This window comes from Hypomesus nipponensis, chromosome 13 (assembly GCF_054491055.1).
Source record: "Hypomesus nipponensis isolate SF chromosome 13, ASM5449105v1, whole genome shotgun sequence".
NCBI classification, from domain to species: Eukaryota; Metazoa; Chordata; class Actinopteri; order Osmeriformes; family Osmeridae; genus Hypomesus; species Hypomesus nipponensis.
This window is the reverse complement of record NC_140373.1, coordinates 14,982,598-14,998,636: the sequence shown is the minus strand read 5'-3', so window position 1 is coordinate 14,998,636 and position 16,039 is coordinate 14,982,598. Positions and strand designations below refer to the sequence as shown.

Here is a 16,039-nt window from a genome sequence, read left to right as displayed (position 1 = left end):
CATTTTTGGAGGACATCCTTAGAATAAAGTTCTGAGTAGGCCTACCAACTTTGGTGTCACTGCCTCAAAGAACTGCTGAGATATGGCTTCACTTCCTGTTTGGCGGCTTTTCTGCAGAATTTGATTGGCTGTACCGGACAAACGGTTTTGAAAATTAAATATCCTTCGATAAATTTTGTGAAGCTTGGTCTGAAGATCATGTCTGGGAATTTTGAAGAAGATTTGACAAAATTTGTAGGAGGAGTAGGCTTTTAAAGGTTTTTGATAAAACCGGAAATAGCGGAAAATTTATAAAACCGGAAATTGACGCCATGGTGTGCATTGCACTCGGCTTGATCCAGGGAATACAATGGTACCTCATTTTTGAAAATGGGACATACGGTTCAAAAGTTGCGTGTGTGAACACAACTCCAACTTTGACCCGTTGGTGGCGCTAGAGTGCCGAAGCATGGGACATGAAACTTTGTGAATTGGACCAGGGGACTGTCCCCAATGAGTGTGCTAAATTTCAAAACTTTTGACCATGCGCTTATGGGGGCTGCCATAGACACCCAGTCCTACTAATAATAATAAATATAACTGCAAGCAGTAATGGCGGATTCCTCCAAACATTGTGAACCATTGCATTTTTTTTATTCTTGACAAATTGTAACTGTATAGAAAAATCAATGCTGCTGACTTACCAAGGGGATACCAAATCTGACCAATTCCAAATATAGCTGCAAGCAGCAATGAGGTGGCCAAGCAGTCAAATAACCCAGAAAACATTTTAGACATCCTCAGAAGAGGGTAACAAGTACACGCAGCAAGTTTGGTGTGAATCCATCAAAGATTTGCTGAGATACAACCCAACTTCCTGTTTGCTGGCTTAACGGCACATTTTGATTGCCTGTACCGGAAAAACGGTTTCGAAAATCAGAAAACCATGTGTTAGCTTTTGTGAGGCTTGGTCTGAAGATAATCTCTGCTAAATTTGGTGAAGATTTGACAACATGTGTAGGAGGACTACAGAAAAAACGTTTTTCAATGAATTCAAAATGGCGGCCGCATAAATTCGGCTATTATCACAAATTATTATGAGTCACACACGGGATGCCCCAAGATATCATGAGACAAAGGAATCATTCAATAAAGGCAAACAAATCAATAGTTATTGGCCAAAACACACTTTTGCTTCCTGCGGCCACGCCCAGTGATCACATGACACCAAATTAATTGGACAGCCTCAGAAGAGGGTTTCGAGTCATCATACCAAGTTTGGTGTTGTTATCTTGAAGATTTGCTGAGATATGACTTCACTTCCTGTTTGGCTGCTTTTCTGATGAATTTGATTGGCTGTACCGGACAGAGGGTTATGAGGATCAAAATTCCTTTTGATAACTTTTGTGAGGCTTGGTCTGAAGATCATCTCTGGTGATTTTGAAGAAGATATGACAAAAATTGTAGGAGGAGTAGGCTTTCAAAGGCTTGGCCACCAATAATAAGAAAAGGTAGAAACACTTAAGTGGCTTCGCCGCTTCGCGGCTTGGCCACCAATAAGAAAAGGTAGAAACACTTAAGTGGCTTTGCGGCTTGGCCACCAAATATAGCTGCAAGCAGCAATGAGGTGGCCAAGCAGTCAAATGACCCAGAAAACACTTTCAAAAATCCTCAGAACAGGGTTCTGAATGCATGTAGCAAGTTTGGTGTGAATCCATCAAAGATTTGCTAAGATATGACCCAATTTCCTGTTTGCTGGCTTAATGGCACATTTTGACTGCCTGTACCGGGCAAACGGTTCTGAAAATCAAAAAATCATAATAAATAAATAAATAAAAGCAAACAAATCAACAGTTATTGGCCAAAACACATTTTTGCTTTCTGCGGCCACGCCCAGTGATCACATGACACCAAATTAATTGGACATCCTCATACGACGGTTCCGAGTCAACATACCAAGTTTGGTGTTGATTTCTCAAAGAGTTGCTGAGATATGACCCAACTTCCTGTTTGGTTGCTTTGTTGCCGATTTTGATTGGCTGTACCGGACAAACGGTTTTAAAAATCAAAAATCTTTGGATAATTTCTGTGCAGGTTGCTCTGACGATGATGTGTGCTAATTCTGGGGAAGATTGGAAAAAAATTGTAGGAGGAGTAGGCTTTCAAAGGTTTTTAATAAACCTGAAATAGCGGAAAATCTTTATAACCGGAAATTGACGCCATGGTGTGCGTTGAACTCGTCTCGATCCAACTTGGTGAATATAAAGAGGGGACTTTGTTAAATGAGTTTGCCAAATTTCACAACTTTTTACCATACAGTTCTAGGGGCTGCCATAGACTCCAATGACAGAAGAAGTGTTACTAGAGAGGGTACAATTTATGGGGAAATTGTAGGGTGTGCTTGCTTGCGTTGGTTGCAGTGGTCCGTATTTAAATTACATTTTACAACTGATATTTCTGTATATTTTATCTAAAAATGCATAGCCTACTTATTATTTATAAAGATTACATATATTTAAAAGTATTTTTTTTTCTGCTCATTTACAACTCACTACATTTTTCTTTCATATTTTAAATCTAAATGTGTTCATTTCTCTACCTAAAACCCACTAGAGGACACTATTTAAAAGGATATTTTCAAAAATGTGTTCTGTGGGGGCCCTAGTTTTGCTGGGTCACAGGAAAAATAATTGGTGTTATCTACGGGCTTAGCCCCCCCAAAAGAGGGAACCTAGATTCACCCCTGCAACTCAAAATACTAAGAGTGAAGAGTGGAATGAAATAGTTGTCTTCTCATTTCCCCTGCAAGAGGGAAAGGTGATCAGCAACCTCATATTTGAATCAAAACGAAAACATTTGGCAAACCGGTGTAACAATTGACCTAATCTCTATGACTTAAATGTCATTGCAAGTTTTTCCCCTCTCGTGATATGTTCAGGCATTTAGCCTACTCATATTGCATTCATTCATTAATAAAGAACCCCCTTTGAAGCTTATTTCAACAGCAACGTTACCAGCAGTAGTTATCTCAGATGGAATCACGATTCAAATAGTACCATCTGCTAACTGAAAATATGCCCCCAAAAACGTAGCTAGATAAGCTTGACATTTATTTAGGGGAAAATCACTCATTCATAAAAAAGTCAGTGGTAGCGATCATTGTCAGTAATTGTGGTAAATTGTAGGCTACTCCTACTACTAGACTGTCGCGTTGGTTGAATTCGATTTAACGTTACTTCCGTTGTACGGTTTAAGATGAATTGAATTATTTTCATGAACAGATTGACAAAGTTTAGGCTGTGGCAATGGAGTTCAAGTTGGTAGTCACTAGTCAAATAGGTTCACCTATTGAAAGACTTTTGATTGAAGTAAGGTTAGTGCCAAACATGTGCTGCTGTTTGACTTCCTACGAACTGTTAACAACAGCTGTGGAGATGTTTTTTTTCAGCTACTAGAGTAGGCTACAGTACAGCATTGCAGTGAGCTACACTTGTTTGAAACCACAGGTAATGATAATTTCACCAACAAATCGTTTACTTGTAATCTAATGTCATAATAAATCCTACAACGAAAATGTATTTGTGAGGAATGCTTATTTTAACGATTGAAAACAGATGCATCATAAACCGCAGTAGTATGTGTTGCCCGGGCAACAGAGGCTAATGCCATGATGCTAATGCTTCAGTGAAATTGTATATTTCACTGAAGCATTGTACTACTGTTTCCGAAAGTAGATGTAGTTCCTTAATAATATTACCTTGTATTGTACATTACACATCACAATTGTGTGTCATATCACAAAGTAAAATGAGCAAATAGTTATCACCCAGGCCTCTTTGCTTGTGGCGTTTCTGCAGCTACCTTGCTGTAAAGAAGTTAGCCGAGCCATCTCCCAGAAGTTAACGAGCTGCTAAACTAATGTTCTGCTAAAGATAGTCACGCGAGTTTTCGTGACATTAGTGACGTTAGTGGCGTCAGTGACTGTGGCTAGCAAGTTAGCCACCGTTAGCTTCACTTTTCACCACAAAAACGTAATTTCTACTAAACCATGCAACCGAGCGTAAATCCCAATACAAGCAACTCAATTGCTACTAGGACAAAACTTTTGACACCTTGGTTGCCTATGTAGTCCAAATATTGACAACATTTTAGGGGTGGGAAAATAAATAAATAATAATATATATGTGAGATAAAAATGGTTGTGCCCTTGCCGAAGGCAAAGCACACCCAATAATAATAATAAGAAAAGGTAGAAACGCTTAAGTGGCTTCGCCGCTTCGCGGCTTGGCCACCAATAAGAAAAGGTACAAACACTTTAGTGGCTTCGCCGCTTCGCGGCGACAATTACACCAACAATTACAATAGGGTCCTCCTGACGGTGGAACCCTAATAATACCAACACAAACATTCGGCATCTGCATGAGTTTACATTAGATATAAAAACATCAACAACCCTGTGGTATTTCACAGATATCAGGGAAACTGACAGGTGTAATTGAACTCGGCTGGAACCTCATCAAGAGATCGAGGCTCCACCTCAGTCTATAAATATAAGGAGTTGCTGAAGTCCACGCGAGTGAGACACCATGGCTGCAATACAGCATATTCTCGCTGCTAATCAACAGCGTTACCGTGTGCAAAGCCAGATAGTTTATATAAATGCCTATGTGCGTCAGCACTTCTCCCCACTGAATATGCTGTCGGACCGGGCTGTCCAGTCCAAGTACCGGCTTCCCCGTATGGAGATCCAACGTCTCGTCACGCTAGTGTCACCACACATCCGGAGGGCAACCCGCTGCAATTTTGCCCTCAGTATCCATCGTTCATCGGGGGGGCTGCGCTTGTCACCTGTAAAATGTTGCCGCGTGATTGTTGTCACAACCATGCTGCACAACAAAGCAGTGCGCATTGGAGCAGATGAGCGGCCTCCTGAGGATGAAGATGGGGAATCATCGGAAGATGAAGCCCCCAACCTCGCCCCCCGCGAATCCCGAGCAGCACTCCACCAAGCTGGTGTCCAGACCAGAGAGGAGCTTGTCAATATCTTTTGATGTCTATCAGCCCCTACGCCGTCACCACCAGTCACCAAGCACGGATATCAGCACCACCCTACTCCCAACAATAAACCCACTACCACTACCATCACACAACCCATATCAACTATCATGTATAGGGCTCAAGGCCGTAGCCATGGAGTCAACATTGGGGGGTACGAATTACATTTTTTATGATAATTTCGGACATTGTGCGTGGTTACCTGTCGTAGCGTAGCACATTTATATTTTTATATCAATATATTGGGGGGGACGTTTTGACCAGATTTGAATATTGGGGGGGGATGTGTCCCCCAATATGTATTATGATTACGGCCTTACACGGTGTTGTGTGTGATTCATGCGCTGATAAAGTGGTGGGTGATTGATTTTTCTGGCATCGATTGATACAATTTCAACACCACGGTGGTGGACAGCTCCCACTAAGAGCTTCTTAAGAGTCTTCTTTGGCGAGATCTTAAGAAGGTAGTTAAGAACGCGTCTGGGAAACACCCCTATCTTAGCGCTCCTTCTTAGCTGAACCCTTCTTAAGAGCCTTCTTAAGTCCTTAAGAACGATCGAATCTGGGAAACGCAGCCAATATCTTTGTTTTGATCGTGAAGGAGCAGATTCAAGCTTTCAAATGATGCACCAAGTATTTGAAGGAGATATGCTTATTAAAATGTTGGTACCCCTTCAATCAACTAGAGAAAATCCCCATGAAAGATTTTGAACTTTCTACAGGCAGGTAATGGAAGGGAACAACAGCTGGTTAACCCTACCCCTAACAACATGAAACAATACAGTCCCCAAAAATTGTTCCTAAAACTAAATGTTTCAGTCAGACAACTGTGTTGTAAATCGTATAGGCTACATTGTTTCATTTCCATCATACACATACTCCAACATAAGCAAGTCATTTTTACATATTCAATTTCCATTGTTGATTGTCTTACCAACAGCGATACGTTTGTTAATGGCAGTGGCTATGAAAGATTTGTTTTGTATTTAGTAACAATTAGCACCCGTTATGGTAGCAACCTTAAGTAAACAAAAAAAAAATAATTATGGGCAGAAGCTTGACTAAAACTAAGGAACCATAACCAAGGAAACCAAAGATGCTAATCAATCTGAACCCCGATCCCGCACCCAAAACCCAATCAGAAAACAAGCCTTGAACAAGCTTGTGATTGATGGAGTGCTGCGGAGACTGTCATCTTTCCGGCAGGTTCCCCTATTTCTGTAGAGCTCTTGCAAAGCTCCCCTATAGTGACCGTTGAGTTCTTGGTCACCTCCCTGACCAAGGTCCTTCTTGGACGGCCACATCTGGGAGGAATCCTGGTTATTCCAAATTCCATATTCCATTTCACAATTATCGAGTCCACTGTGCTCCTGAGAACACTCAAAGCGATCGAAATTACAATAAAAGGTTCTAAAAGGGAAAGGCTATAAATACTTTCTGAAGCCACTGAAGCTACAAAATAATATATAAACACCATAATATGGGGCCAGATTTTACGTGCATTATTCTGATGGCTTGACTAATAGAAAATAAACCAGAGATTATCTCACCCTAGAAAAAAGGGCCATCTCATTAATGAGAGTGGGTTGGAACAGCAGCCACTTGCTCAATCAAATTAGAGACTTTAACACTTGTTCCAAAACGGGTTGTTCCCATCTTCGATTGTGATTGGCTATATCGCGTTCCATGCCGTTGTAAAATCCAGCATATCCTTACAGGTTGTCCTCCTAACATTCTTTAACATTCCATATGACTGCGCATCGAATATTTCAAATAAAACAACACTGCAAAGGTGTCCATCTGGCTGTTGCATGGCAACAATTTATGTAGGAACTATCCTTTGTAGTGGCGGAAGAATGACGGTTTATTATTAAACTATTTAGTTTCTAATTGTTTTTATTTATGAAACCATATCAAATATTTGTAGTAGCAGTTTTAGAAAAGCAATAAGCCCTGCGAGTCCGTGGTTTGCGCTGATTTTAGAACAGGTGAGGGGGTTTTCGGCACTGCGCTTCGCATCGCGCCTAACAACTCCCCTTACCTGTTCTAAAATCAGTGCAAACCATGCCCTCTTGGGGCTTATTGCTTAAGTGTATAACATTTCAAATTCGAAACATTGTCATGAAACCAATCAAGCTGGACTGTAGTGTGTGACAGAGCCCTTACCACACTCAAGAACGTATGATGGTGCAAATGTAAATGTTATGATGGTGTTTATTGTATTTTTTAAATAGGCAGGGTAACCTCAAGGTATGTCTGTTTCCTTAGTGAAAGGTATTGGGGCATAACACTGAGTCAGTGTAATCCAGAGTGGTAAGTGTGTCCTGCGGCCGGAGACGTAGCCATGACTCGTGGTGCAGAGATATCAGTGAGTGGTTTAATGAATTAGACCAGGAGGCTCTTGAAAGAGTGGTGACGTGGATATAATCTAATCCAGATTACTCCCCTATCCCTCATCCTTTACAAATGATTTATTGTCAAAAGCAATAGAGACACTATATCCATAGAGAAATATTTGTGCGTAGCGTTAAATATGCTGTAGGCACAATTTTAGTAATGTACATTTCAGTAACCACAGTTTAGCCACAATTAAAGTAAAAAAGGGATTAATTGTACACATTTCCAACAACACAAATGACATAAACTACGAAAGGATGTCTGTTTTGCTGATGTTGTGATTTTTCGTCTGCACATTGGCTTCTCCCTCTGTGAACTGGTCTGACCTAATAGTTAGAATGTTGGAATAAGGCTGACCTTTATGCTGCATTGATAAGCAACACCTTTGACCGAGATGCCACTAATACTGAATAATAGTTTACTTGTTTACTAGCATGTTGTCGAATAGTATTGCTCTATCAGTGTCATGTTTTGGAAATGTTCATATTATTGTTGTACATGATCTCTAAAACTAACACCACTTGAATGCATCTCATGTTTCTTGAAACTTAACCTTAAACAGTTAAGGTTACAAGCTGACTCTAATTAGAGGATTCTTTATCAGATAAATAATCCTCTTATTAATCAAATGTTTCTCATTATATGGATGTTTTATAATGGGTTTTCTTGTGATTCATACACATTTGTGATCTTTTGGACTATTGGAATGCCAGACAGTGCTATTGACCTTTGCTTCCAGCCAGTCACTACATGTAGATGCCTACATTGCCCTCAAAGGGTGTCAACAAGCATTTGGGTAGGTAGATCTTACCATTAGCCTTATACTGTGCTGACTCAACAGTTGCTGTTATCCCACTGTCTGATTGCTAAGGATTCTAGGAATAGATTTGGTTATCTATTTAGACCAGTAGCCTACAAAAGTGGACTGTTAGTACAATGCTTTTCTTAGTCTGGGGAAAGGAAATTTGAATTCTAAGAAGAGCAGTTAAATTGAACACCAACTTGTCCTGGTCTGGCATGGCATGGTGAGAGTAATGTTAAAGAGTCCAAACTGATCTAAATATGGGTACCTGTATGGTTATGTAATTGTACTCAATGTGCTCATTGGAAGAAATTGTTTTTTGTCTTAAATTGGCTTCAATATTATTTCTGAATTTAACAAGAGTCTTGACAAAATGTATGTACGTGTGACTGCATTATCTAAATTCACAATCCACAAAAGTTCAAAGGTTGTCACGGCTTTCCTGCACATATGGCTGTGTGGGGGAAAAAAATCATGAGATTAATTCAATCTGTTTGGTTTATTCGGATTATTGCTAATCTAGGTTGACAATTTTCCAACGCCCTCAGGCCACATATCGAAAACATTGCTCTGCATGTGGTTGTCTTTCTAAAAAAGTATCAGTTTGCACAGTGAGAACATGAGTGTCTGACCCTATAATCCAATTCTAAACAGCATTCTGTCACGATTCGATTCGTCTGAGCGTGTTGTAGAAATGTTGGTCATATGCATATATGTATGTGTATGAAATCTATAATCTTCTATGTTCATTGGTAAGAGACAGGAAGGGAAGATAATTAAGTTGAGTTCAAAGGAATGTGAGGTGCTGATGGCTCTGTGGGCAGCTTGCCCTGGGGGATAGGTGAAGCATCTTATATGGCCTTCTGTCCTCTGGTCACTGTAAGGGTTCAATGAGACAGTTGCTCTGAAATTTGTCTAGAGAAGGACTGTGTCCTGTTTCATTGTTTGTGTTAATTAAAAGTATTGTTTGAAGATGACCACACAAAGGACAGTTGACCATTTGGCTTGCCACTCCTAGGGTTTATTATCTACTGCCCTGCAGAGAAATGCCACATCAAAGAACAGTGAGACATTTGATATGTAAATGTCTTGTTTTAAGCTGTCACTAAGTTGAGTTAGCCAATCACAGAGTTTGCTACATTAATTGATTGACCTTACAGAATGCCATTGATCTGAAGTTTATATAAGGTTGAGCATGTGTGATAGTCGCTATCACTCTTACGAACAATCTGTGTGGATGGCACCTCCTTCGTTAATGACTGATCAACAAAGCTTTGTTTAAACATGTAATTGTATAGTCTTAATAAATTAAATGGCAACCGCCATCTTCGACTATGTTCAATCTACACAGTCCAGCAAGAATTTTCTTTCACAAGCGCCAATCTGCATCCCCGGAATATTACACGCATCTGTTTTGTGTTGACTCATTAGGATGGCTATATAAGCTGAGCTGTCTCTGACCTCGTTGTGAAGTCTTATTCTTTGTGTCTTTATCGATGGCCATGTGGCGTTTGCCCTTTGTTCTGTATCATGTTTATTTCTCCGTAAAGTTCTCGTGCACTTTCATCCCAAAACGCTGACTCCTTGCCTGCTTCACACATTTATTGAATTTCTAGAAAAAAGAAAAAAAAACAATAAACAATATTTTTCTTGATATTATATATCTGATGTCTCTACGTCCCAAATTGTCTTACTTACTGATGAAGTAAATTGATAAAACCAACATACTGTAAATGTTAATGTCTGTTACTACTTTTTCATTGTCAAACAAGTATACCCCTCAGGCAGGGAAAAGGCCTGTTAAAGGACAATACAAAATGTTTCCACCCATCGATGATGAATGGTAAAATATGAGAAATCTACAAGTGCTTGTTTTGAATTGAATGCAGGGTTAGTTTTGACTTACAAATATTTCAACCGTATTGACTGGTCTGCAAACCAGTGCTGTCCAGTAGTTGCGTGGTGTGTATTTTTACCCAAAAATGTCACTTGCGCTGGTTTGCTCTACCTGGAACTCAGCTGAAATATTTTCTAGTCAAAACATTCTATTCTTCTAGAGTACCGGTAACCCCCTGGTACAAATGCTGGCTCTACCCCTTTGAGGAAGAGAGCTATTTGCAGTGAGATGTCACTTGCTGGATGCTCTTTTGTTATAGGGTTACAAAATACAATGAGTCACACGCAGTCCTACTCTCTCTGTTTCTCACTTTGAAATATTTCAAGAGGTGTCCATCTTAAGCACTTCAGTCGAAACGCACGCCATTATCTCATTGTTGTCAACTTGCTGCACCACACCCAACTTAACCAGCAGAGCTGGAAATTAGCAGTTCTACAGGGTACTACATATCCCCATCTGATGAACCAGGGTGAAGCAGAAAGGACAGAAACAACAAACAAAAAATGCTGCAAATTGTGCAGCATGCCCAGTTCAATTTGTATTTGAATTGAGTGTGACAAATTAATAATACCTAAAATGTTTACTATTAAATGTATGTTGTTACTCCATGATTTTGTGAAAAAAAGAACAGTTTCAAGAGGCTAATTAAGTCAGGTGTTAGATTAATGTGTAATAATCTTTTGTATCAATAAGCGAATGCTCATAACAAGCATTATTAACTAGCACGGTAATATAGTCTGAAGAAATGCATACTGGATGAGTTGCATAATGCAAAGCAAGTATTGGAAGAGGGCAGACTGCTTTACTCCTATAGACAGAATTGTTACCTCACTTTAAACTCTCTGCAGTTGAGAGATATTCATCTTAGTAACAATTTGCAGGCAAGCAAGACATTAAATGGCTTACCTAAATTGCTGATAGCTATTGTGTTGTGTATAAACTATATTTAGACATGGTGTCATTTCCGGCAAACGCTATTTGAATAGTTGAATGAAATAAATGGCACCATAGTTCAATGTTTTATTACATGTGGTTAAGACAGTGGTTGAATTACATAAAATAAGCTCAACGTTTTTCAGAGCTGATTTATTTTACTATAACAGGGCAGATATTTTTATGCACAGTCTTTGCCATACTGACCTTGTTATCCACAGACACCTTAATACATAAAGGCAGCTATTACTATATAATCCACACCACAACAAACAACCAAATCAATCCAAAGTGTATCCAATTGCAGTAAGAGAACATGATCATTGCATATGGCCCGGAACTAATGTTAGGCTCCTTTATCGGACCTTCTTAGGAAGGGGATCAGAAATTTTTTGTCCAGTAAGGAAATGCCAGACTCCTCCTCTGTAGAATTCATTTCCAAAAGAGTATAGAAGGGCGTTGAAGATGGGGTTTGTCTTTGCCAAAACTGGGAGTACCTGGTAAGAGAAACACATTTCCATGTTAACTTGTTATGTCCACATAACTGTCTAACTCTCCAACCAAAATAAATCATTAAAATAATATAGATATAATACAATGAAACTTACCATTCTCAGTTTAGGAGACGCAACCTTAACGTTCTCTACGCAGGCATACATGCACATGATCACATAGGGGCCCCAGCACATCAAAAGCACCCTCAGAGGAATACTGGTGTTAAACTGTAAAAAAACATATATATATATATATATATATATATATATATATATTGTTTAATGCACATGCACTTCACACAGATTGACATTCAAGAATTGTGGTTTGGTTTGTAACTTGATTGTTACCGTTCCTGCGATTGTTCTGAGTTCCCATGTAACACTCAACTACTGGGTTAAGAATTAATCATTTAAATTGGACAACACAGTTTTTATTTATCCTCCAAATTGACTCCGATAATAAAGGTAGTCATTATCACTATAGATTACCTGGATTCACAATTTTGTATGGAATGTAACCGGAAATGAATGCAACAACTAATACCACTAAGCAAGGATCAGTTCAGGGGCGTCATTAAACCCTTTTTACTGGGGCACGTGCCTCAGTATAAATCTGTTGTGCCCCAGTAAAATCCAAAGTTTGAGTTTTAACAATTTACTTTATTAGTCAGTGCATTAATTTAGATTGATAATCCCAGAAAATAAAATGAATGCAGTATCCCAATCAACGCTTGTAAATTCAGTTTAACCGAAAACACAAACCGAACAAACACAGGATTCCATGTCAGTGCACTCTTCTGAGCTTGCCAAATAGCCACTGCAGCACGCACACAGAAGTCCTGGGGCCTCGTGTATAAACGTTGCATACGCACAAAAAGCTTGCGTACACTGGTTTACACGCACACTTTGTGATGTATAAAGATGTACTTGACGTGAGAATGTGCGGAGCGTCACGGAAAGTTTTGAGCAGACGTGAGAATGTGCGGACCCTCCGCAAAGTCTTGTCTGGCCCTGTAACATGGCAAATTCTGAGTGCCGAAACTCACCAAACATTACTTACAAAATAAAGTTTCAATTACTATGACGTTGACGTATGACGTTTATGACGTTGACTATTCAAAAAACATCAAAATAAAAGTTTGATCATTAATGTTGATGGCCACATCAAAATGACATAACCCAAAACGGGAAATGCTATATAGCCTTCTGTTTAATCAGCCACCACTCACAATAATTTCTGTTAAACTTGAAGGTGTCAAACAAACTGCCATGCTGTTACAATGCACCACCACTCGTTTCTTAATTTAAAGTTTTACATCGGACCATTTCTTCTAATTTCTGCCATGGTCCGGTTCTCCGAACACACAGGATTTATGTATTTATGTCTATAATAATAACAATGATTTTGTTTGTAGTGCTACATTGAGCTAAATCTCAAAGTTCTACAGGTTAAAAACAAGAAAGGGCACAAATAGTGACAGTTTCTCACTCTGCCGACTTTCTTATGTCGGTAATGCGTGATTACAGGCCGCCAAACATGACACATTTTTTCTCTTCCACCTCTGTTGTCAGAACCTCAATCTCACAGTCTGTGTTTTTTTTCTTTTTTGCGGGTTGAGCCATTTTACCATATTTCTTCGAATAAACACCGCAGCGTTTATTAAATAACATTAATTGGTGTGGCATTTATTTGAAGAAAGACGGTAATTCAGCTAAAGAAATGACCACAGGAGCACATTTATAGTCCATCTGCATGTTTTTTTATGGGAGGAGGTAAGGCAGGGTCAGTGGCTCGTTCAATCTAGCGTTGATTGTGATTTATAAAGAAAAAGTGCGCAGGACCTGGCGTACGACCGGTTTTATACAGTTTTGGCCATACGCCATCTTCTGGTATGAAAGCTGCACAATCCTTTATACATGAGGCCCCAGATGTCGGACTCGGCACACAATTCAGAATAGATGTAGGCTAAGAAAATAGTACAAAACTAAAGAAAATGTCTTAATGATAGGCCTACAGATCATCTTATTTGGACTAAAACATAAAAACCATATTACATGAAGCTCAAAAAAACAGTATTTGCGCTCAAACCAATGCAAAAAGAATGTGTGCGCTCACATTAACTATTCATGTCCCTGCCAAAGCTGATATCTAAATTGCGTCCCTGAACTGTTGTATAGTGGGTTAAGCAAGGGGAGTTTCTATAGCCGAGTAGTGCATTGTGTGCAGCACGCTTGGAAGAAAAAAAAAGGTTATGAATAGGGGCCTGTTCCCCAGTAGAGTTTTATGTCTAACAACGCCCCTGGATACGGTTGAGAGGCATTTAATTGGAACATGTTGAGAATAAGTGGGATAACGTGCCAGAGCTGTTGTTTAAAAGTTTACCTTCTGATGATGGATCTTCTTGAAGTATTGATAAATGGCACTGTAGTTAGAAATTATGGTATAGACAGGGAAGAGCAGGTAGAGGACTGTGATAGTTGTCACGTAGGTAATGTAGTTCCTGTGAAATTTAGGATAACACGGCATTGGAAAAACACAATCTTTGTTGTGTTTTATCTTAAATCTGTTCCTTTTTCTTTTATGAAATACTGGGTGTTGGAATGGTCTACTTAGTGATTCTTGCATGTTAAGAATATGCTCCTTTTCCTGATTTATACCTACACAGAGGGGTTCAGAGGCGTTGGGAGAGTGATCTACCTTACCTGTCTCCTTTGGTGTAGTCCAGAGTGCAACAGGTCCTCATGGGTTCAAAATCATAATCACCCCAGCCAGAAAGAGGAACAGCCGCCCAGAAGATTGACAGTATCCAAACAATGGCGCTCATAGTCAGGGATGTGCTCCAAAACAATTTCTGCTCTGTAAAAATTAACTTGCACAGTTTATCCTCCCCCTAATTACCAACTTGAGTTTAGAAGATTTTTTCGGGGCCACATACAGTACATGCAAACTCACTTGTGCAGTACTGGTGATATCTGTCCCAGGCGATGGTAGCCATGAAGCTGATGGATGCCAGAACTGAGATCATTCCTTGGAAAGCATGAGTTGAGCATCCTTCTTGACCAAAGGGCCAGTATCTAAAATGTTGACCGAACAGCATATTGAGATCTTTGTCATTAGATAGAAAACCCATCCCTTAAAGTTCTGTAGTACATAACTGATATTTTCCATCTGTTTTTCCATCAGTTGAGGTCATTAGTCATTATCATCAAGGCTACATAAACAGCTTTGGAGAGTGCCTCAAATTCACAATTATTGGTTGTGTGAATAATATATGGTCAGGATGATTCAGTACTGCCCAACATAGTCTAACATGGCTATAAAGACTAAATAGAATTTATCTGAAACTAAGTGATTGTTAGATGAAGCCACATGTTTTGTTATGTACTGTAGCCTACCTAATGGACTGGCAATAAATACCTTAGATAGCTGGCATATGCTGCAACAAGTCCATTAACATTAAGGCTGATGTCAGCCAGAGCGAGGTTGAACACAAAGAAATTATTTGGTGTTCTCAATTCTTTTACTCTCAGATAGGAAAGTATTGTAATGGTGTTGAGGAAGAATCCAAGCATGCCTTAAACAAGAAATTAAACATACAAGACAGGACACAAAAGGGTCATTCATTGAATTAAGACATTCTGTTGATTCTTTTGTTAAAGATAAACAAGGGTGTGCATATCAATTGGTCAAAGGATGTGACATATTTAGGCTAAACATCATTCTAAAATAATTTAAAAAACACTCCCATGGATTAGAAGTACTTTAATGCAAGAGTGCATTATAGAGGTTTTTTAGGGCAGGCTACATCTACAGCCCCAACCCGGTATTCCGGTATTAGCCACATGAAGACAGGCATATGCATATTTACCGTTCCTATCATGTCATTTTATACTTACCCCCAACGAGAAGAGCTGTTCCGAAAGTAAACATATCAAACTCAGTGAAACCTTCCGGTAATGTATATGCTGCCATTTTGATGCACAATATTGGAAACTACAGAAATCCGAAACGTTTCTTATTGTTTCACAAAGTGCCACAACTTTCAAAGGCTGGCCGTCTTATAAAGCCTCTTCCACGTGAAAAGGCATAACGATTTATTAGAGTTAACTCCCTGACAATCCTCACCGGAATGTCCTAACAAACTACGCAACACAGCAGCAGCAGGTTCTGCGGTTAGGTTATCTTGACTGCCCAACTGGAGTTTTTGCTTCAAACTTTAGCATTCAGGAAAGTTCTTCCTGTGCATTGGCCTACGCAAATCATCAATCTTTAAGTAATAGTGCTCTTTCGTTGATTCCGGCTGGACTCCTTTGGTGTGTCAGTCAGTTGATTGAATTCTCGAAACAATAAAAAAAACGTTTGTTCCGCCTAACAAATTAATTGTCACAATTCAAAGAGATAAACGTATGTATTGTACAAGTCAAAATACATATACAGTATTTAATTTACTGTATAGGCTGTACACACACAATTATCCCTTT

At 39.3% G+C, this 16,039-nt stretch overlaps 1 protein-coding gene across 1 annotated transcript; it reads right to left on the bottom strand.

Annotated features, from left to right (window-relative positions):
• Positions 1-11,238: 11,238 nt before the first annotated feature.
• rgrb (retinal G protein coupled receptor b) lies at positions 11,239-15,812 on the bottom strand. Its single transcript, XM_084670570.1, has 7 exons — positions 15,455-15,812; positions 14,976-15,132; positions 14,511-14,632; positions 14,261-14,414; positions 13,941-14,058; positions 11,672-11,785; positions 11,239-11,560 (listed from the first exon to the last, which is right to left on the bottom strand). Exons 1-7 carry the CDS (start codon positions 15,528-15,530, stop codon positions 11,420-11,422), a joined length of 882 nt encoding a protein of 293 aa, XP_084526696.1. The 5' UTR covers positions 15,531-15,812; the 3' UTR covers positions 11,239-11,419.
• Positions 15,813-16,039: the final 227 nt, after the last annotated feature.

Coding starts and splice junctions, on each gene's coding strand:
- rgrb (XM_084670570.1), bottom strand. CDS start 15,530: ATGGCAGCATATACATTACCGGAAGGTTTCACTGAGTTTGATATGTTT. Junction 14,415..14,510: donor ATATCACCAGTACTGCACAA/GTGAGTTTGCAT, acceptor TAATTTTTACAG/AGCAGAAATTGTTTTGGAGC. Junction 11,786..13,940: donor AGAAGATCCATCATCAGAAG/GTAAACTTTTAA, acceptor GTTTTTTTACAG/TTTAACACCAGTATTCCTCT.